This window comes from Hemiscyllium ocellatum, chromosome 3, assembly GCF_020745735.1.
Source record: "Hemiscyllium ocellatum isolate sHemOce1 chromosome 3, sHemOce1.pat.X.cur, whole genome shotgun sequence".
Taxonomy (NCBI): domain Eukaryota; kingdom Metazoa; phylum Chordata; class Chondrichthyes; order Orectolobiformes; family Hemiscylliidae; genus Hemiscyllium; species Hemiscyllium ocellatum.
In genome coordinates, this window is record NC_083403.1 from 122,981,643 (window position 1) to 123,003,880 (window position 22,238).

General features: G+C 40.1%; 1 protein-coding gene across 3 annotated transcripts in view; it reads left to right on the top strand.

Annotated features, from left to right (window-relative positions):
* LOC132807673 (doublecortin domain-containing protein 2) overlaps positions 1 to 22,238 on the top strand; it is a 122,104-nt gene that overhangs the window by 48,289 nt on the left and 51,577 nt on the right. For all 3 annotated transcript variants that reach the window (XM_060821717.1, XM_060821721.1, XM_060821720.1), the window contains exon 6: positions 7,733 to 7,879. In XM_060821717.1, coding sequence (XP_060677700.1) covers positions 7,733 to 7,879 — 147 coding nt within the window. The remainder of the gene's footprint in view (positions 1 to 7,732; positions 7,880 to 22,238) is intronic.

The window sequence follows — 22,238 nt, forward strand, 5'->3', positions numbered from 1 at the left end:
GGGTGTGTGTCACTTCAAGTAATGATGGAGCCTGGGACAATGTCCAAGTTGCCAGTGAGCTACTCTAGGTCCCATTTTCTTAGAGGCCATTATTAATAAATGGTTACAAATTGGTTGCTTGTCCATTCATCTTCATTCTTTGGATGTGAGCATTGCGAGCAAGAGCAGCATTAATTACTTGACACCAATTACCCTTGAGAAGGTTTTGATGAGCTGCTTCATAGAGCTGCTGCAGTCTATGCAATGTAAGAGCACACATAGTACTTTTTGTCTGTAATAGTTTGAATCAATTGACTGGTTTGCTAGAGGTTAATTAAAAGTCAACCATATTGTCATGCCTCTGCAGTCACATGCAGGTAGATTTGCTTCCCTGTTGGACTTCGTGAAGCAAATGGGTTTTTAAATAATAATCAAGCAGTTTCGTGATAATTGTTAGTAAGATTAGCATCTAGTTCCAAAATTATTTTGTAATTGAATTTAAATTCCCCTGTTTCCTTGTTCAGATTTGAACTTAAATTTCCAGCTCATTAGTTCAGGCCTCTGTTTTGCCAGCAATGTTAGCACAATGCTCCCATTCTTCGTTCAAAGTCAGGAACATTGGATATGCCTAAGGAGCAGCCTGACTGTGGCAGAAGCAGTCACAAACAAGTTAGAAATGGTGGAATTTATTACGTAAGGTGATCAGCTGAAATGGGATAGCACGATGGTTACAGAATTTCACAATTTCCATGTTGCTGGTTGAATCTGATAGATTGCGGCTATCCCTCTGCATTTCCAACCTTATTTTCCTCAGTGTCTTGGATGCATCCCATTAGGACCTGAAAATGTATGAACTTTGAATGCTGTCAGCTTTTCTAAAGCATCCATTTTATCAATTTTTAGCTTAACCAGCATCTCAAAGACCTCCTCTTAAACAATAATTTAGCAGGATCTTTCTCCTAAGCAAGGTGAAATGCCAAGTTCAAATTTAGTACCTGCAAAATGCTCTCTCCCTCCAATGGTACATTGCTTCTGCGATCCTTAATCTGTTTCCTCTGGCTTTTTCAATACCCTTTTATGAATTCTATGCCTTCTGCCTTCCTTTTAACTTTAGCTGTTTATATCTCTTCTCATATTTTCACTCAACCTTTCTCTTCATGCCCCCTCAGAATTTGTTATATTCAACCTGGTTCTCAAGTGTATGAGTAACCTGATGTTTATCATTTGCACCATTTTTCTGTTTTTCTATTTAATCATGAAGGGAGTTTAGCTTTGTATACCTCACCTTTCACCATTGTGGGAATGTACCTCAAATATACCTGAATCACACCCTATTGTATTATAAAGTTTTACCCCCAACTTTTGTTTCTAATTTACTTGGGTCCGTTCTCATCTCTTGGAAATTGGGCCTCCTCTAATTAAGTATTTTAACTTTAAATTGTGCTGTGTCCTTTTTAATCACTAAACTAAAGCTGGTGGCTCTGTGATCACTATTCCTGAAATGTACCCCTATTGACACATATTAATCCTCAGAATGAGATCCAGCAATGCCTCTTTCCTTACTGCATTGTAAGCAGACTGTTCAAGAAAATTCTTCTGTACAGACTTTGGAATCTCTTTTCCCTCTCTGCTCTTTAAACTTTTCCTATCTCAGTTTATATTAGAGCATATAAAAGTCTTCCAATGTTGAAAGAAGATTGGAATAACACTGCTACTTTTGCACTTCTCTGCAATTTGGAACAAATTTGGTCCTCTATATCTTTTCTGCGAATTGGTGTTCTATAGAATATCGGTTATTCCTTTTTTCAAACTAAGTCTGCTTTCATGATATTTGTAGTGATTGGAACAAGGGCCAGGTGGATCTTGTTGACTGTAAGATCCTTAATTGGGGCTGTTAACCTGGTCCAGTCAGGAAGCCCTGGCTGACAGATATAAACAGGAGATTAGCATTGCACTTTGTGAAGGGCACTGCTTGTCACTGGCCACTCGGGTGTTTTCCTACTTTTCCTGGTGGTGGAAATTGAATAAAGATTTGTACACCTTGTCTCTCACTGTGTCTCACACCTGCGCACACACACACCATGGGTGCTGGGGATAAAAATAATAAGCACTACCGCAGTTAGGCAGTAGTGTGGGGAAAAAAAAAATAAACAGGGGTTCACCCTCTACAGATGGGGAAGGTTAAGTCAGAGGATTCTCTGTGGGTCTTCTCCTGGCCCTGACCATTAATAGGTGTGGGCAGTGGGGTCATTATGGCCAAATACCTGCTCCTCATCTGTGGTTACGTTTGAGCCCAGGTGTCCCTATAGAAGGAGCACACGGTATTTACTAATGCCTTTGAGGTGTTCAGGGAAAGGTGGGCACTGCAGGGAGTGGAGTGCGTTATTTCCTCCCCTAAAAAAAAAGAAAAACAAAAGAAAAAAAATAAACAGGAGATTAGCATTGCACTTTGTGAAGGGCACTGCTTGTCACTGGCCACCCGGGTGTTTTCCTATCTTCCTGGTAGTGGTAATTGAATAAAGATTAGTGCACTTTGTGACTCCCACTGTGTCTCACACCTGCACGCACACACCATGGGTGCTGGTGAAAAATAAGCACTACCGCAGTTAGGTGGTAGTGTGGGGGTTAATTTTTTAAAAAAAAGAAAAAAGAAGGAATGTCAGAGGATCTGTAAAAAAGAAAAAAAAACAGGCGTGTCAGAGGATCTGTTCACTCTGAGAGCTGGGTCTGTGTGAAAAAAAATAAAAAAAATAAACAGGAGATTAGCATTGCCCTCTGATGTGAAGGGCACTGCTTGTCACTGGCCACTCGGGTGTTTCCTTTCTTCCTGGTGGCAGATATTGAATAAAGATTTGTACACCTTGTGTCTCTCACTGTGTCTCACACCTGCACACACACACACACCATGGGTGCTGGGGAAAAAATTTGCACTACCGCAGTTAGGCAGGAGTGTGGGGAGGTGGGGGTTGGGGGAGGGTTTAAAAAAAACAGGAGTGTCAGAAGTTCTTCTCACTCTGAGAGCTGGCTCTGAGGAGCTGGACCAGTGTCAAGTACGATGCAAATATAAATAAAAAAAAGATTCCCAACTGCTTGTTCTGTGGTGCTGTGGAGTCTGTGGACCATGTGTATATTGGGTGTGGGCGTTTGCACTCCCTTTTTGATTTTCTCAAAGATCTCTTTCTCTGTTTTTGGTTGCACTTCAGTCCCACGCTCCTGATCTTCGGGCACCCGGTGCGGAGGAGGGAGGGCAGGTCTGAAGACCTCCTCGTGGGTCTGCTCCTGGGCCTGGCCAAACTGGCCATAAACAGGTCCAGGCAGCGGGTCGTGGAGGGTGTCATTAGGACTGACTGCCTGCCCCTCTTCTGCGGTTATGTTAGAGCCCGGGTGTCTCTGGAGAAGGAACCCGCAGTGTCTACCAAAACCCTGGAGTTGTTCAGGGAGAGGTGGGTGCCGTGGAGAGTGGAGTGTATTATTTCCCTGTCCAATTCTAGTTTGATTTAACCCCTGCCCTCCCCTTCACTGTTTGATCACACAGCATTGCCCTTTGATGTGAAGGGCACTGCTTGTCACTGGTCACTTGGGTGTTTCCTTCCTTCCTGGTGGTGGAAACTGAATAAAGATTTGTGCACCTTGTGTCTTTTACTGTGCCTCACACCTGCACACACACAACATGGGTGCTGGGGAAAAAAATAAGCACTATCACAGTTGGGCGGTAGTGCGGGGTTAAAATAAATAAACAAGGGTGCCAGACATCCTGTTCACTCTGAGAGCTGGCTCTGAGGGAGCTGGAATCAGTGTGGAGTTAAAAAAAACAAGGGTGTCAGAGAGTCTTATTCTCGGGATTGGCTCTGAAAGAACGAGAAAAAAATTAACAGGAGATTCAGACAGTCTCCTTACACTCAGGAGTGGCTCTAAGCTAGCTTGTCAGAGTCCACGTCTTGTTCTTGTGTAAATAAAGGATGACTTGGTGATGGGATATCAGCCTCTGTGCAGTTATTTCAATGTTGTTTTCCTGTTTGGCCAACCACAGCTCCCCAAACTTATTTATTTTGCATCATACATACACTTGAACCCTAATTTAGACATTATTAAATTCTCTCTTACTCTAATTAGCCTTGAGAGATTATATTATAGTATCTTTACAATCTCACTCATCAGCTCAATATATTTACCAAAACCACATTCCCATTTATTCATTCATATCTCTTTATACTTATTATAACATGTTTTCATTCAATCATTCATAAAACTGTATTTTTGTAGTGCATTTTCCAAACCCATTACTGCTCCTTCACACCTTCAGCCTTTATCAGATGTACTTGTTAACTACATCATAACTGGGCCTCTAAACTTACTATCAAAACAGTGCTTCCATGAATGAATGAATGAAACTCACACTGGCAAATAGTAAACAAAATCTCAGCTGCGGTAATTAGTTTAATATCCTTTAGTCCTTTATTAAGTACATGTATAAATTCTAATTTATTTAGAGCATATAGGTTTAATACTTTTACTAACATTTACTAACTTAAAAGATAAAAAGACTAACACTTCTTAATTATGCAAACAGACCGGACAGACATTCTTAATCCCATCAGAAGTAACAGTCACCACTTAACCAATGTTTCAAACATCTCCTGTTTCCCCAGGGCAGAAATCATGCAAACCTTTGTGTACAATAGATAAAACAACGTAACACCATAATGATGTAATTTTAATATATGTAATAACTGTGTATAAAGGGGCTCTTGTGAGGACAGTATTTCAGGATTCCATTGAACTGTGATACTCCAGTTGCTGAATAAAGAGGGTATTTTTGCTACTCACTGATTTTGATCGTTATTTGAATATGGTCCCACATGTCTTATTTTTTTTATTATAATGTTACCTGCATTTCCAAATTCTCTGTGTGTCTTGTTTCTCTTTTCTAATACTATACTGTATTTTGAGGGCCCCCCCGCCAAGTTTGTTAAAACTTTCCTGGATAACAGTAGAAAACCGCCATATGAAAGCATGACTCCTGGCCCTGGTTGATGGAGAGGAACTGTTTGTTCTGCTCGTGAATAAATATTATGTACTAGACTGGTCAACACAGTGACATACCAGGGTGAATGCAAGGGAACCTCGATTATCCAGCATTCGATTAACTGAACTTCGGATCATCCGAAAAAGACCGCAAGGTCCCGATGCATGGCTAGCTATGTTATCTAGCATTCAATTAACCGAACGAAATGCTCCCCATCCACGTCCTTCGGATAATTGGGTTTCCTCTGTATTTCTGAGTAAAGTGTTCCAATTTACAAGCATTTTTCCTTTTATTCAGAGGAATGGTTTATTGATGGGAAAGCATGTTGTGAGAAAATGCTGAAAATACGCGGCAAGTCAGGCTGTACCTGCAGTGAAAGCACACATGCTGCCTGAACTGGTTTCGAGTGTTTTCCAGCAAGTGACAACTTCTATTTCAGATTTCCTGCAGCCATAGTTTTTGCTGCTTTGTTTCTCTGTGTTGCGAATTGTTTTAATCACGTGGAATAATGAGTAAGTGAGTTTTAATGATGCCAAGACAAAGATATTGTGCTCACTGTGTTGTACCACACTTAGCTGCTCTGCTATTTGGGGAAGGCAGCCACTTCACTTATGTGGAATTTGACTTTGCAGAAAGGATTAGCTTGGATGGAGAACATCCAGCAATAGAGGAGGAAGCAAAGTCAGGCATAATATCAAGAGACTTTTTTTTCATGTTTGAACAATGCTTGGGAATATGCTTTTATATTTGCTAATGATCTTATTTAGTGCAATTTCATTTTAATTTTTCTAATGTGCTATTTATCATGGAGGTTGGCAGTAAAAGTCAACCAGTTCTCAAAGGAGTGAGCCTGACAAATCCCTTTCACTCCTTTTGGGATATGCCATTAGTTTTTGGAGAACATAATATTGAAACGAGAAATGCACAGCAGGTTAATTAGCATTTGAAACAGCAAGATCCACTAATGTTTTGATGGTAATCCTTTATCATAAGCTGCTCAAGGAGTCTGATGATGGGCCCCCTCAGATCCGTTAACCTGTCCTTCTGATACTTATGAACTGCCAAGCAATCTATCTTAGCAGTTTTATTTCAAATTCTAATCCATCTCATGGGGTTTCACAATGAATCTGCCTTTTCACAATGGGAAACTTGCAAACCATTTACATCTCTGAAGTAAGAAAGTTAAAATGAAGAGTACCATTGGTGCTGTCAGAAATGGAAGTGGCTGTAGTAGAAAGTGGTTTTCCAAAACTGGTATCAAGATGCTTTAATGAATCAATAAAGCCAAAGTACCATCTTGGGTACACATTGAGAATGTTCAATACCAGGCTCAGAGGAGATGAAATGAGAAGGGGGACCCACAACACTAAAAGACTACATTCTGATGTTGCTCTGGATTTGTCTTGCCCTGGTGCTTAGTGTCAGGGCATTTAATGAGAAAGTCGACAAAATGACTTCTGTTTATTCTATATTATGTTTGACTTCCAAACACTTGACCTTGACAGTAGCTAAGAATACCGAGAGTGATTCCATGAGTTTTCTGCTGCAATTTTATAAAAACAGCATAACCTTATAAAAAGTTTATGTCAGCTGATTGGGAGAATCATGGAAATTCTCTGCCAATTGTAAAAAATTCTCTATCTCCTTGACTTCATATCTTTCCTTAATATTATTGTGAAGTTGGTGTGCTTAACGTTGTAAAATTGTAGAATGGGGGGAAGCATTATGTGGTTGCTTTAAAATATGGTGTTTTCCAGTGCTTAGAGTTAAAATGGATGTCTGAGCAGCAGTTTGTAGTGTAGGTGTGCAGAGAGTGCCTGAATTGAAACATCTTATATCGAACAGCCAAGCAGCATTTTTACCAAGACAACGACTCTTTTCAAATTTAGCCAATCAGTTTCGCCCTTAGATATCAAAAATCAATTAAATTTAAATCTGATCATTTTGACTACCTACAACTAATCCAATTGTAAAGGAATTAATAGGTGATTAAGGGTATAAAAGTTGAAGGCATTTGGAAAATTGGTGAGAGCAAATCACCATCTGAAGAGATAACGACTTTTAGCTCTCAGCGAAAGCACCATCTAATTAATAAAGGTACCACGTCACTCTTAGCTAATATTCCAGACCTCTGAATTCACAGAACAAACACTCCTGACCGAAGAACTGACCCAAGAATTCGACGTACAGAAGCGATTCTGACGCAAGAATTCAAAGGAGAAAAGAATTCCTGAAAGAAGATTAGCAGGGAGAGCCTGGAGCATTTGGGAAGATGTATCCTAGCTGTAATATTGAGAGCCTAACTTCTATTCCTTTGTTATATAAGTGGGACTTGTATTTTATTGGAACAGCATATGTCAGAATTTTTACTTCAAAATAGTTGGTAGTTAGAGGGAAATCATTCAGTTTGTTAATAGTTCTGTTAACTTGTTCACTGTTGGAGTTAGATAAATAAACTGTTACTTGTTGATTATAGAGTGGTTGAAGGGATTTAATTTCAGTTAACCACTCCTTTATAACGGATTAGGGTGTGAGAGGTAGGTTCTACCACTTTTCAAGCTTCTTTTAACAGATATAAGGCAAGGCAAGCCTCTCTGGTGTTTTGGTTTTAGTTATCAGAGGATGGTCAACCTCTGCTTCTTAACAATATATGAAAAGATAATCATCCAAAAATAACTTTAAAAATTTAGTTAAAGGGGTTAAAACTCCTTTTTTTTATATATTTAGACTCTGCACACTCGATGGAAGAGCATTGCTAGGCGCAGCTGAATTAGATAACAACCAATATTACGTGGCTGTGGGATCAGAGAAATTCAAGAAACTGCCTTATTATCAAGCCTTGTCAAAGAAAATTACAAGTCGCGAGACCCAAGGGTAAGTTCTAAATGTTGCATATCCGTGCACATGAATGCGCATTTCAAATTTGCTTTGTCAGTACAGTGTTCTTTCATTCATTCTTGGGATGTGAGCATCACTGACAAGACCAACATTCATTGTCTTTAATTGCCCTTTAGCAAGTGGTGGTGAGCTTTAGTCTGAACCATTACTGTTTCTCAGGGAATAAGTATTTTCTTACAATGTTATTAGCAAGGAACTTCCAAGTTTGTGACCCAGAGAATATGAAGGATCAGAGATATAATTGCAAGTGAGGACATGTCTCACTTGGGTCTTGTCAGTGTACTTGCTACTGGTGGTATTCCCATGTGTCTGCTGTCCTTGTCTTTCTAAATGGTAATGCATAAATATTGTTCAATGTAAAATTAGCTGCTGCTCATAGATTGCATGTGAGGGGCTCTCAGATTCTTCTCGAGTGAGAGAGTGGCTTTTAATATTTTGAAAGTAAATGCCACATTCCCAAGATCAAATCCGTTGACAGGAACTGTTAAACATGTCCTGAAAAGAATGTGTATCATTTATTTTTGTACTGCAGGCAATATATTAATGTGATGAAGTGGTGATATAATTATAACTGAAGTGTGATGGCCTGTAGAAGCAAGACTAGGAATTGTATATGGTAGTAGGAATTCACACCATGAGGTATTTCACTTTTGGCTTGCTTGGTGTTAATGGGGTGTTAACAATCTCAGTATGAGTCCAGTTAACATTGACAATGTGATTGAATATGAATGTAATGGATTTAAACATCAGCCATCCACTGTGTCCGAATGTTTCAGGCGGTAGATCCTATCAATGTGCAAGGTGGGGGCCATTGAGGTGAATAGGATTCTGATTACCATTTTAAATTTAATCTGGTCGGTGTCTAAACTACACAAATGGATCCAGAGAGGCCTGACAAAGGTAAGGCTGGAATTTATTTTTTGTGGAACCAGGAAGTTCTGAAAAATGTTACATAGACTGCTGTCACCTTCACAATCATTGCTGCCTACTCTGGAAGTGCAAACATGGTGGGACTGTAAAATAGTCAGCTTTTCTTGTGTAAGTTTTTAAAAGTATTTATTCTACCTAGAAATAATGACAATGGCCTGACTTTAGCACACAGGGGGAAGTGGGTACTGCAGATCCTGGAGATTAGAGTCAAGATTAGAGTGGTTCTGGAAAAGCACAGCAGGTCAGGCAGCATCTGAGGAGCAGGAAAATCGACGTTTTGGGCAAAGGCCCTTCATCAGGAATGAAGGGCTTTTGACTGAAAAGTCGATTTTCCTGGTCCTCGGATGCTGCCTGACCTGCTGTGCTTTTCCAGAACCACTCTAATCTTTATTACACAGGTGCCTGTGAATTAAAGATGTTTCTTGATGATTTATGTTTTCTTTCAGAGTCAGCAGCTGTTTGGTTGATTCTTAAAAACACAGCCAATTGTAGTCAGATGACAGACAGAACTGCAGCTTGCAGGATGGGTGGAGAGAGAGAGAGAGTATCTGGTTAAGGGTTTGGTTTCTTTGATGTTGTTCTTTCCTGCTCTGTGGTCTGGAGAAAAACAGTTTCTTAAACACAATCAAGGGGAATAATTGCCTCATCTGGGCTATGCCCAACATTGCTCCTCGGATGTTGTCTGGCCTGCTATGTTTTCCAGAGCCACTCTTTTCGACTCATCACACGATCCCCTTTTTCCAATTGACTGGTCACCCAAACATGTTCATTGCATGTTGTTTCCAAGTCCATAGTTTAGACATGATTAGATGATGGTTAGATGAATTCCTTTCTGAGCCAGAGTCTCTTGTTCCAATGCTTTGTAGAGTTTTTCAGTGCAATCCTGGAGAAACTTGCTTGCAACAGTCATCTTTGAGATGGAGTAAGTATTTCTTACATCATGTCATTATTTGGGAAACTTGACTCATTCGATCCTGCCGTTGAGCCCAGTATGTGGAAAGAACACTTTTTTTTGGAGCAAATGACATTGTTTTCCATCTGCCACAATGAGTAACATGGAGGGATCATTCCCTCTCGGACACTCTAGTCCATTCCACAACCACAATACCACCTTCTCTCTCCACAGCACCTTCCCATGTAACTGCAGAAGGTACAATGCCTGCCTCTTCGCCACCTCCCTGCTCAGGGCCTAAACAGTCTTTGTAGGTGAAGCAGCATTTCACCTGTACTTCCTCCAATCTTGAGTATTGTATTTGTTGCACCCAATTTGCTGCTATAATTGGAGAAACCAAGCGCCAGCTGGGTGACTACTTTGCAGAACACCTCAGGCCTGTGCACAAGCATGACCCTGATTTTCCTGTAGCGAATCACTTTAACACAGCGCCCTGCTCGCATGCCCACATGTCAGCCATTGGAAAACTGCAGTTTTCCAGTGAATCACAGCTCAAACTGGAGGAACAACGTCTCATCTTCACACGAGGCACTTTACAGCCTTCTGGATGTAATATTCAGTTAAACACCATTAAAAAGTGAACCATTTCTTCCCTTTCCTTTTAACTTGTTATCATATGTTCCCCTCCCCCCCCCCCCACCCCCGTCCCAATTACTATCCTCGCAAGTCTAGCAGGAGACGTACCGTTGTTCTGCCATTCTCACACACTGATCACTTAAACTGAACTATCAACATCTTTTCACACTGGCACCCTACACCCATTGACCCTCCACCCCTCCACTATAGCATAAATGCTATCCCCTCCACACTTTATTTCAGCTCTGATGACGAGTCATCTTGACTCAAAATTAGCTTGCTCTCTCTCCATGGATGCTGCCTGACCCATTGTGATCTCCAGCATTTGTTGTCTTCAGAGTAATTCTTCTGACAGTCTGTGGAGCTGCAGCTTTTTCTGTTACTAGAAAGAGACACCAGATACTAAAATCTTTCAAGAATTGATAGACATAATTAAGGAATATTACGACACAAAGCCTCCTCTAATTCTGAGATCACTTCTATTCCACAATTCAAGAACCGGGAGAATCTGTATGAAGATCTTTAACTAAGTTAAAACGACTGGCAGAAGCCTGTGACTTTGGTTTAACTCTTAATGAGATGATGAGAGATTGTTTGGCCTATGGAATTAATGACGTAACTATGTAAAACCACCCAACTGGACTTCAAACATGCGCTACGGTTGGCTTTATCATTGGAAAGTGCGGCAAGTGGAGCATATGAGGGGTATGCCAGGGTATTCTGATGGAAATGGACATCCTTTCCTCATCACCTGTTGTGTTGAGCGTGAGAAATTTTAATTTCAATGGGGAACACCATTTGAGTGCAGGCAATTACATAGCTGATCAGATGGTCCCCTCCCTGGTACCTGACTCTGAAAGAGGCAGTACTAAACTCCAGGCCTATTCATTTGTTAATAAAGGGTGACATGGTGTTGGTTAGGGGCCTCTGTGGAGCTAGTTCAGCTTGACCTCACCTGGTTGACTACACGGTTGAATATCTGCATTGTATTTGTGATTGACAAGGTCATAACTCATTCATACTCTGACAAAGTGATTGTCTTTGATTGGTTTTTCTACACCGACTGATTCCATTTTAATATGCAAGGTATGGGTGTAAATATGTGCCCATCTTCAAAGTTGCTGTTTTAAGACACTGGAATGTTTTGGTTCTTTTAAATTCAATTGATGGTTTTAGCCCAATAATTAAATTTGTTGTTTTAGGGATCAATGCAGTGGGCTTCATCAAGGCACTTATATGTTGCTCACAGCTTGGCCTTGGAAATGAGGTGGGGACATCTGTGTTATGAGTGTGCGTAACCAGCTGGTTGAATCAATTCTGTATGTACTCTAACTGAACTAGGCTGACTTGTCTGCCCTGTGAACATTAGAGCTTGTTGTCTTGGCATTGGGTAGAAGATGACCCACTTCAAACTTTGCCATTTGTAGAAAATGCAGATTTAACTTTAGAAAATACAGCAGTGTGTTTCTGTCCCTGCTTAGAAGATGCTGACCTCTGCACTTCCAATGCTTGACTTAAATAGTACTCTACATTTAACTGGGAGATGTGAATGAACTGAAAATATGTTGCTGGAAAAGCACAGCAGATCAGGCAGCATCCAAGGAGCAGGAGAATCGACGTTTCGGGCATGAGCCCTTCTTCAGGAACCCGAAGAAGGGCTCATGCCCGAAACGTCGATTCTCCTGCACCTTGGATGCTGCCTGACCTGCTGCGCTTTTCCAGCAACACATTTTCAGCTCTGCAGTCCTCACTTTCTCCTGGATGTGCATGAACTGCCAGCTTGGTATACTTCACTCCACCTCTATTTGTACCTGATGTGGCAATGCTTATGTATATGTGAAGAAGACATGGTTGACTTTTTTTATTGACTCGTGGGACATGGTGTCACTGGCTGGGCCAGCATTTATTGCTCAAGTCTAGTTGCCTTTGAGAAGGTGGTGTTGAGCTGCCTTCTTGAACTGCTGCAGTCTATATGCTGTAGTAGACTCACAATGCTCTTAGAGAGGGAATTACAGGACTTTGGCTCAACAACAGTGAAAGGGTGACGATATATTTCCAAGTCACGATAGTGTGTGGCTTGAAGGGGAACTTGTAAGTGGTTTAGTTCACAGGTATGTGCTGCCAATGTCCACTATGTTCCCCGTTTCTCAGCTTAAGGCTTCTTTATCAATTATTTCCCTAGTACCTTAAAGGATAGGAAAAACTGATCAAACACATTCATTTAAATATAAAAGTTATTATTCCTATCTGTCATGGAGTGACATTAGGGCCACTAATGGAAAGCCAATACGTTTCTTTTTTGTTCATAAGATGGGGTATTGCTATTTAGGCCAGCATTTATCATCCATCCCTAATGGCTGGATGGCATTTTAGTGTCAACTAGGTAAAATAGAATTTCCCATTTGCAAATCCATGCTGATTATGCCTAAACAGATTATCATCAGCCAAGAGTCTATCTTTAAAATAGATTGTAACACTTTCCCTATTCTTGATACAAGGTTAACAGGGTCTGGAATTCTGTTTTCTCTCTTGCTCCCTTAAATAGTGGGGTGACATTTGCTATCCACATAAATTATTGAAGAAGCTACAGAATTTTAGAAGATAATTATCAATGCATTGATTATCTCTATAGCCACCCACATTAACACTCTGGGATGTAGATCATTATATCTTGGGGATTTATTAAATTTCAGCCTCCTTTAACTTATCCAGTAGAATCTTCTATCTGATGCTAATTCTCTTCAACTCCTCATTCTCCCCTAGCCACTTCGATCTCCCAGTACTGGAGAATTTCTGGTATCTTTCTCAGTGAAAACTGATGCAAAGTAATAATTTAGATTTGCTGCTGTCTCTTTTAATCCCTATCCTAAATTCCCCCTAACTCTGTATGTAATGGACCCACTTTCATTTGCAACCGTTCTCTTTTGTGTGCTGAGAGTAATTTTTACGGTCCATTTTTGTTTTATTTTATTAGATTGCATTCATTCTCTTCTCCCTCTCATAAATTTCTTGCTCGTCTTTTGCTGTATTCTATAAGCTACCCAGTCCTCAGAATTACCGCTATTTCTGGGAATTTTACTGGCATTTTTAATCAGCAATCCTAAACTTCCTTTGTTTGTTTGACTGACATTTTTAGAGTTTTTGTTTCACCTTGAAGGAATGTATGGTTGATATAAATCATGTTATAGTTCTTTAAAGACTACTCATTGCTTTTCCTGTATTTTCCTACTCCACCTCAGCCAATTTGTGCCTCATGTCTCCATTATTTCCCTTGTTTAGAGTTAGCAACTTTACTTCAGAAAGATTTACCTCACTTTCAAAGGTACAGTTGTAGATGTCACCTCCCAGAGCTGCAACTGCACTTTGAGTAAAAAGGTGGGTTGTTGGATTTTTTGATTGAGTGTTCTGAATGAAATGTGCCAGCGTATGGTGGAAGAGCTGGAATAAATGGATTTCAATGAGGTTTCAGGTGATGTGTGTGTATGACATTCATCTGAGCTCTTGATCCTGAAGTGACCTTTGGGCGCAGTGTCCTTGTTCACTCTGGTGTTTAATGAGGAGGTTTATGATGTACAGATTACTCTAACTGTGACGAAAAGTGAAGGAGTTGATACTATGTGAGATGCTGGTTGTTTTATGGCCCTATCCATTTGAAATGGGAACCATATCAGCTGTGTAAGATACAGTATCACTGTATTGTTCATGGTCCAACATATGTAAGTGCAATGAAGGGAGAGACACAGATTAGACATGAGGTATGTGATGGAGATATCTGTCATCTACATCCTGTCTGTGTGTAATGGTCCTGTACAATAGGACAAGGTCATAGGGAAATCAAGGATGTAGTAGACAGTGGCACTTACTCTGGCAACAGACTGCAACTGATCATTCATCCTCTTGTGGCAATATAATCCAGGATGATTGTGCACTAACTGTCTCAGCTATCCACACCTACACCCACACCCACACTGCCCTCATGAGATGGGATGATAACTTGTTGGCATCCCTGATAAAATGTTCTCATGAAAACTGAAAATAAAGTTCCCTTTACTGCACTAATAACATGCCTCCGTCCAAGTGACTGTACCACACTGTTTTATACTGTGAGTAGCAAAATCAGTAATTCATAGACAGAGCATGGTCCAAATAACTATAGGAAGGCTAAAGTCTATTTTAGTAACTTACTATTATTTCCATTTTAATTAATTAATTTATTGCTAATTTATGTTTCTAGTTGTTAAATGATTGCAAATGTTTTGGAGTTAACTTAACAAGCAGTTAGGTGATAATGAAATCACCCATTTTGTTTTTCTCATTCACTAACAGAATGTGGGCATCTCTGGCTAGGACAGCTATGAGTCAACCACATTGCTATGAGTCTGGTGTCAAATGTAGGCCAGACCAAGTAAGGATGACAGGTTTTCTTCCTGAAAGGACATTGGTGAACCCAAATGGGTTCTTCCAGCAATTGGTTTGATGGTCATCATTAGAAACTTAATTCTAGCTTGTTTTTGAACTCAATTTCCACCCTCTACCATAGCAGCATTTGAACTCAGGTCCTCAAAACATTAGCTGAGTTTCTTAAATCAATCATCTAGCAATGATATCACTTGGCCTATGCCTATCCCATAAGGAAGGATATTCTCAAACTTGTCTTAAACTGTATTACTGACTATATTGTCATGTATTGTAAAGATACTTGAGTGTGAATTGTAATTACCAAAGAGATGGTGGCTAATTATATAAATAATTTAACATTAACAGATATCCTAAATAAAACACTTAAAATGTCCTATTGCAATACATGTGTTTATATATCCTAGATAAATGTAAACTCATTTGGAGCCATTACATTTGTACTTTTACAAGTGTCTTTTGTCCAAATTGAAATAAAACGAACAATCCTTCTGTTGCAAATCTCCACTTCAACTGTTGACAATCCATTCCGTGCACTGCCTGGTGTAAACTTTATCTGAAACAAAATATACACAAATGTTCTACTTGCAACAGTCATTTGATGTACCTTCAGGCGAAGAGTTGACAAAGCCCCCTATGTTATAACTATCTCTAACAATAACAGCAATGGTGCAATTTACTTGTTGAAAGAGGTTTATCTTGAAGATCTGGGCAGTGTCAGTTTTCACCAGCAGCTTGTCATTTGCAGGGGCGTCACCTCTCTGACCCACCAATTTGTTGGTGTCAGCTTGATTTGGTTGGTGGCTCTTCTCGTTTCTTAGACAAAGGTTTATGGTTTCAAGTTTCGCACTAGGGTTTGAACACATTATCCCATCTACTTTTCCAGTGCAGTGCTGGGGGAGTGATGTTGTCAAACATGTCATCCCCTTGGATGAGGCATTCAATTCATGCTGCACCTGGCTATACGCTTTTGTTCATGTAGGATGTTTACAGTTCTATGGGACTTCACAGAAAGGGAGGGAGTCTTCTTGATATCCTGCAAACATGCTTCTCTCAATCAGCATCAATGAGAAAATCATTATGAATTAATTATACCCTTAATATTTGAGCTTTCTTTGTGTAAAATATTTAACTATGTGACAGTTACCGTTTCAAGATTTATGGACATATAAGAATGCATATTGTCTTCTGGGTTATTTCAGGTCCTTGAAATTCAAGGCAGTTCCAGCAGTTAATGACTAATGTTGGCAGGGGTCTGCTGGGAACTAAACCTTGGCTTGAATTGAATAGTTTATCTCTGTGGATTTGGATTTCCAAACATTTTTGGATTGGGGCAGTGCCAGTCAGAGATGGTACAGGAGTAGGCACATCCAACACGATCTTTTTTTGCTGGTCATGAGGCATTGCCCTTGTTGGATTATTGCTAGACTATTAAACTAGGGACCTGAGTTTGAATCTCGCCATGGCAGATGGAGAAATTTGAAATCACTAAAATATCTGGAATTAAAAGCCTAATGCTGACATGAAACTGTTTTCAAATTGTTGAAAAAACCCATTTGGTTCAATAACGTCCTGTAGGGAAGGGACTCTGTCATCCTTACCAGGTCTGGTTGACACAGGACTCCAGATCTGCAGCAAGGTGGCTCAATGATGGGCACTGCTGCCTCACAGCACCAGGGTCCCAGGTTCAATTCCAGCCTCAGGTGATTGTGTGGAGTTTGCACATTCTCCTCATGTTTGCTTGGGTTTCCTCCAGGTGCTCTGGTTTTGTCCCACAATCCAAAGATGTGCAGGTCAGGTGAATTGCCCATGCTAAGTTACCCATAATGTTAGGTACATTAGTCAGAGGGAAATAGGTCTGGATGAGTTACTCCTTGGAGAATCAGTGTGGACTGATTGGGCTGAAGACCCTGTTTCCACACTGTAGGGAATCTAAGAAGTGATATCTATCTAAGAAGTCAATGTAGTTGATTCTTAAGTGCCCTAGGAATTAGCTATAAATACTAGCCTAGAGAGTGATGCCCACATTCTACAAATTAATAAAACAAAAGTTCAGGAATGTGATGAAGTAATCTCCACTTGCTTGCATGAGTGTAGCTCCAACAACACTCAAGAAACTTGATACCATCCAGCACAAGACTGCATTTGATTGACTTCCCATCTACCACTTTCACTATTCACTTTATACATCACTGACGCACAGTGACAGAAGTTGTACCATCTGAAACATAGGCAGCAGTACTTTAGTAAGACTCCATGAAGAACACTTCCCTTGTCTTGTACAAATGAGAAGGATAAGGTCAGCATGGATGCGTGGAAACACCTCCCTCAAGTGGGGAAGGGGAAACAGTGAAGGAAAAACATGACGAGCAACAATCTACAGTTCAAGCTGGTCAATAACTGATTTTCAATAAATGGGTTAGGAGATTAAAGATCAGAGTTCTTTGACTAATACTTTGGTGTCAGGTGACAAATTGGCATGACTAATGCTTATTGAGTTGTAATTTTTTCTATCCATAGCTTCTGTTAATAGAATTTAATAACTTCAGGTGATTTAGGATGCTAGATATGTATGGAGCCACTGTCATAAAAACAGCCATAGACATCTCTCTTGATTAGAGAGAAACAATTGGTTATGTAAAGCCTGAGTAACTATTCCACAAGTGGGGCCATGAACTGCCACAGTTGGTGTGGGGATTGAAGCCCCACTGATGGTATTATTCTAAACCACACTCCAGTCATCTAGCCAACTGAGCTGACATCATATGTTGCAAGGTATATATAGTTAGAAATCAGTTACTTTTACAAATCAAAACTCAAACCTTTTGGACCAGAGAAAATCACTGCTCCCATTTGTGATCTAACCAAGAACAAGTGAAATTCACAGCAGGCAAATCAGGCCTTGGCTTCAGACAGGATCATTGATACATGAGAAGGTTTCCTGTTACAAGAGAGAGCAGCCAAGTTAACTGCAAAATGATTAGACCACTTGACACAGAGCAAGGGTCATTAATACAACAAAATTTTGCCAAGAGCAATTTCAAGAGCATTAATGCATTACTGCTTTTGCCAAAAAGAGCTGAGGTGCAGCCAGTTTCTTTTCATTTAGAGCAGTCATACAAGTCCTCTCAACAGGAAGGTAGCCAGAGCATGATCCATGACTAGCTTCAATGCCAAGAGTACAAATATATGACCTGACATTTTTTCAAGCAAGAGTACAGCTAAGAGCATAGATACGTAGTAAGGCTTATTCCCAGGACTAATGTGAGTCAACAACATAAATACCTGATGAATTCCTATCAGAAGGGCTGCCAAGAGTTCTGATACATGACAAGGCCTCCTGCTCAGACTAGGACCAGGAGCACTGATACGTAATTTAACCTCTTGCCAGCAGTGGAATCAGAAGTGCTGGCACTGGACCAGGCATTTTGTTTTAAAGGATTGAACCAGGACATTGATACATGGCAAGACTTCTTTGCCAGGAACAGACTCAGTGAGGAGAACAGATATATAATTAGACCTCCTGTCACGACTGGAGTCAGGAGTGAAAGGGTTTGATGGGCTTTTGTCAGAAACAGCTTGAATCTCATGCACTTGTACGTGCCAATGCCTTTTGCCAGAATGGAATTATGTTGGAGGTTGTGATACATGATGATCCCAACGGATGTACAATGAAGACCACTGATGCATGAAAGCTGGGAAACTGATAAATACGAAGGCATCTGGACAAAAGCATTCAAAGCACTGAGACACCAAATTAATATAACAGCAGGATGAATTAAAGGAGGGGTTAGCAAAAGTTCCTGATGATGGGAATCAATTACAATGTGCAATTCTCTCATGTAAATTGTTGAACCATCTTAATAAGACAAATACAAAATTCTGCAGATATTGGAAGTCTGAGATAACAGCAGAACAAGCTGGAAATATTCAGCAGGTCTGCTAACATTTGTGGAGTGAAAAACAAGTGATCATTTCAGGACTATGGCCTTTCTTCAAGCTGGAAAAAGTGAGAGGTGTAATAGATATTTAAACAAAGGGAAAAGGAAACATCTGTGATAGGATTTAGGCAGCTGAGGTTCAATAGCAAAAGCGATGATGCTGAAATCCAAATGTGGATGGTAATGAGGCAAGTAAATAAATAAAAGATGGTTCTAGAGGTAGTATTAGTGGGAAGAGTAGGAGCATTATCAGCAACTGAAGTCATGTGAACAATGGTTAGGATTTGAGATTGTTGAACTGAGTTATTCCAAAGTCAGCCAGTGTTGTATTTTCACTATTGTCTCTGGCCGTCCCATCTCAATTCTTATCACTCTCTGGTCTCCCCAAAAGCTTTAGCTTTTTTATGCTGGTGCCTCACCATGATGAATTTCAAACCAGCAAGGATTTGCTTAAGGTAACTCATATTTAACAAAAGTTATGATCTCCATAGAGGCCAATAAGCTTTTAAATAGACAGAAATCTCCACAGCAGAAAGAAACTTGCAGACAAATTTTCGTTGATGAAAATTTTACTGGAACAAGCCAACCAGAATTAACATAATTCAAACATTCATTAATGGGTGAAGGATATTTCCAATAAACGGTAAATTTTGCATTAATAGTTGAAATGACGATACACCTCAGGTAGTTACAGGCATTTGCAAAACATCTTGTACAAAAATAGGACCACGCATAATCTCAGTCTTGCCAACAGTCTTTATGCTATATGGGGTCTCTCACTTATCACTCATTTCATCCTTGAGTCAAATTCACAAGTAATCATATTCTATCTGAATTCCTGGACAGGGTTACCACTGACAAGATACTCATTGATAGAATCTTTCTCTCCAGACTCAAGTCATGTTGGCAAATCCCTTCTCAGGCACTCTTTGACAATCTAGTCCGTGCTGGTAATATTGAAGCAGTTGCAATGGATTTTATCCAAAATCACAAACTATTGTAAAAACATAAAATCTGGTAAAATTCAGCAGGTTCACCAGGAAATGTGGAGGGAGAAACCAGTTAATACTTTGATGCATTATGTCACTTCCTTACATATGTTGCCCTTCCAATCTTCAGCTCACTGCTGTTTCCAGCAATATAACACAGTCTCTGCTGTATTCTCAGAAATCCACATTCATATCTGAATTTGTTCAACGGCTGCTAAACAGAAAATGACTTATTTTGGTGAGAACCTTGCATGATTCCTGTTTGCACAAACTCTCATTAGGTTCTGAACTGACAACAGAAACCACCGGTGGACTCAATCCCAATCCCAGTTTTTTTTTGCATTCTGCTTCTGATCATCTCCATGGCAACCTTGGGTCACATGGTCATTTCTTGCATCATGATGATATCATAAACAGGAAACTAGTCAGTGCTTTTTTTCAGAATACTTCCCAGAATACTTCTGGCCTTGATGGTACACCACACAAGAATATAAAGGCTTTCCCAGAACATGGATCATCACATTTTAAGGCTACTTTCCTCTTCCTCAAAACTGGTCTCACCACCCTTTGAGCTCTCTGGTTTCCCAAGACCTGGGATAACCATCTGGCCAAAGTTAAACTTTAAGGCAGGTTAAATGTGAGACTGTTAACCATATTATAATATTTAATTGGTCAACTAATTAAATAATTAAATGTCCACTTCCTGTCTCACTTCTATTAAACCCCAAATTTTTTTTTCAACTCCAGGGTGTTGGTGGACACATGCTCCTCCTCCATAGACACACTGGCTCTATTTCCTGTTTATCCTTGTTTTTTTTTCCCACACTACCGCCTAATTGCAGTAGTGCTTATTTTTTACCCCAGCACCCATGTTGTGTGTGTACAGGTGTGAGACGCAGTGAGAGACACAAAGTGTACAAATCTTTATTCAATTTCCACCACCAGGAAAAATAGGAAAACACCCGAGTGGCCAGTGACAAGCAGTGCCCTTCACATCAAAGAGGGCAATGCTGTGTGATCAAACAGTGAAGGGGAGGGTAGGGACTAAATCAAAATAGCGTTGGAGGGGGAAATAATGCACTCCACTCCCTGTGGCGCCCACGTCTCCCTGAACAACTCCAGGGTGTTGATGGACACCTCGTGCTCCTTCTCCAAGGACACCCGGGCCCTAACGTAACCGCGGAAGAGGGGCAGGCAGTCGGCCCTAACTTAAACCCAAAATTAAGAGCTTGGAGCTACTTTGTGATTGGTTGTGAAATCTAACTGGACTTTTACACCTGACCCTAACTAACCTGTTTTTAGGGGCTACAGTAACCCCAAATGAGATGAGTACTGGCATATAATTCATCGGGACGAAGTTTGGTATAGAACCCTATGAATAGCCCTGTATAGATGAGAGGCATGGTCGACGTGAGGTTAGATCCAGTCATATATAAAGCTGGGATAGATGCGACGGTGCTGATTAAACACTTGAAACATAGGAAAGTTGCAAGCTTACAAAGGGTGCGGGAACAAAATATGCCTGGAACATTGACTGCCTTTCCGACTGCTCAGGAACCCTTGGTGCGTCCTCTCTAGGAAGCATTAAAGATACCTCAGTGTCCGAAATGGAAACAGCAGATGTCACCACCTGAATGCCTTTGCTGCCTGGGGGGAATAATGAATTTCATCTGAGACACACCATGCGCAAGAGGTGAGCTACTCTGCATTAAATATGACCTGTATCAGTGGAAGAGTTGGAGGAACTTGACCTGGAACTTAACAGCCACACAATCAGGGAACTCCTATTCAATGAAGTTCACCTGGCTGACCTCTTTCCAATCACTACAACAACATTATCTCATACTTTGAATCAGTTAAAAGATTCTATTATGTTTCTGATCTACCTGAAGGACCATTGAAGGGATAGAATTGTTTACTGTAATGCTGACTGACTTCGACACCAACCAAAATAAATTAAGCAAATTCCAAAAGTACGTACTAAAGGATTCAAGTATTTCAAGGAAATGTTTTCCTTTTTGAAATTAAGTGTTTTGTTTGTATAAGATGCCACCTTTCACAATAAATGCACCCAGTGTTCAACTAAATTTCACATGAATGATGATGTAGTTGGCACATGACTTAACATATAATGGCAACAATCCCAAAAAAATTAAACAATCCCCCCAGGTTTTTGTAAATTCAATGTCATTGGATTCTAGAGCTGCTGACAACATTATTTTCATACATAAAGTTACTTAATAAGATAAAAGCCCATGGTGTTGGTTGATATATTAGCATGACTGGCTAATTAATAGAAAGTAGAGTTGGGTTAAGAGGCAATTTCAGGATGCCAATCTATAACCAGTAGAGTGCTACAGGAACAGTACAGCAGATAATTATTCATACTTTATATTAATAACTTGGATGATGGAACTGAATGCATTATAGCTATGTTGACAGATCAGTCAAAAGTAGGGAGGATGGCAAGTAATGAGGATGACACAGTCTTGAGAGGGATATAGGTATCTTAAATGATTGGAACAAAACTA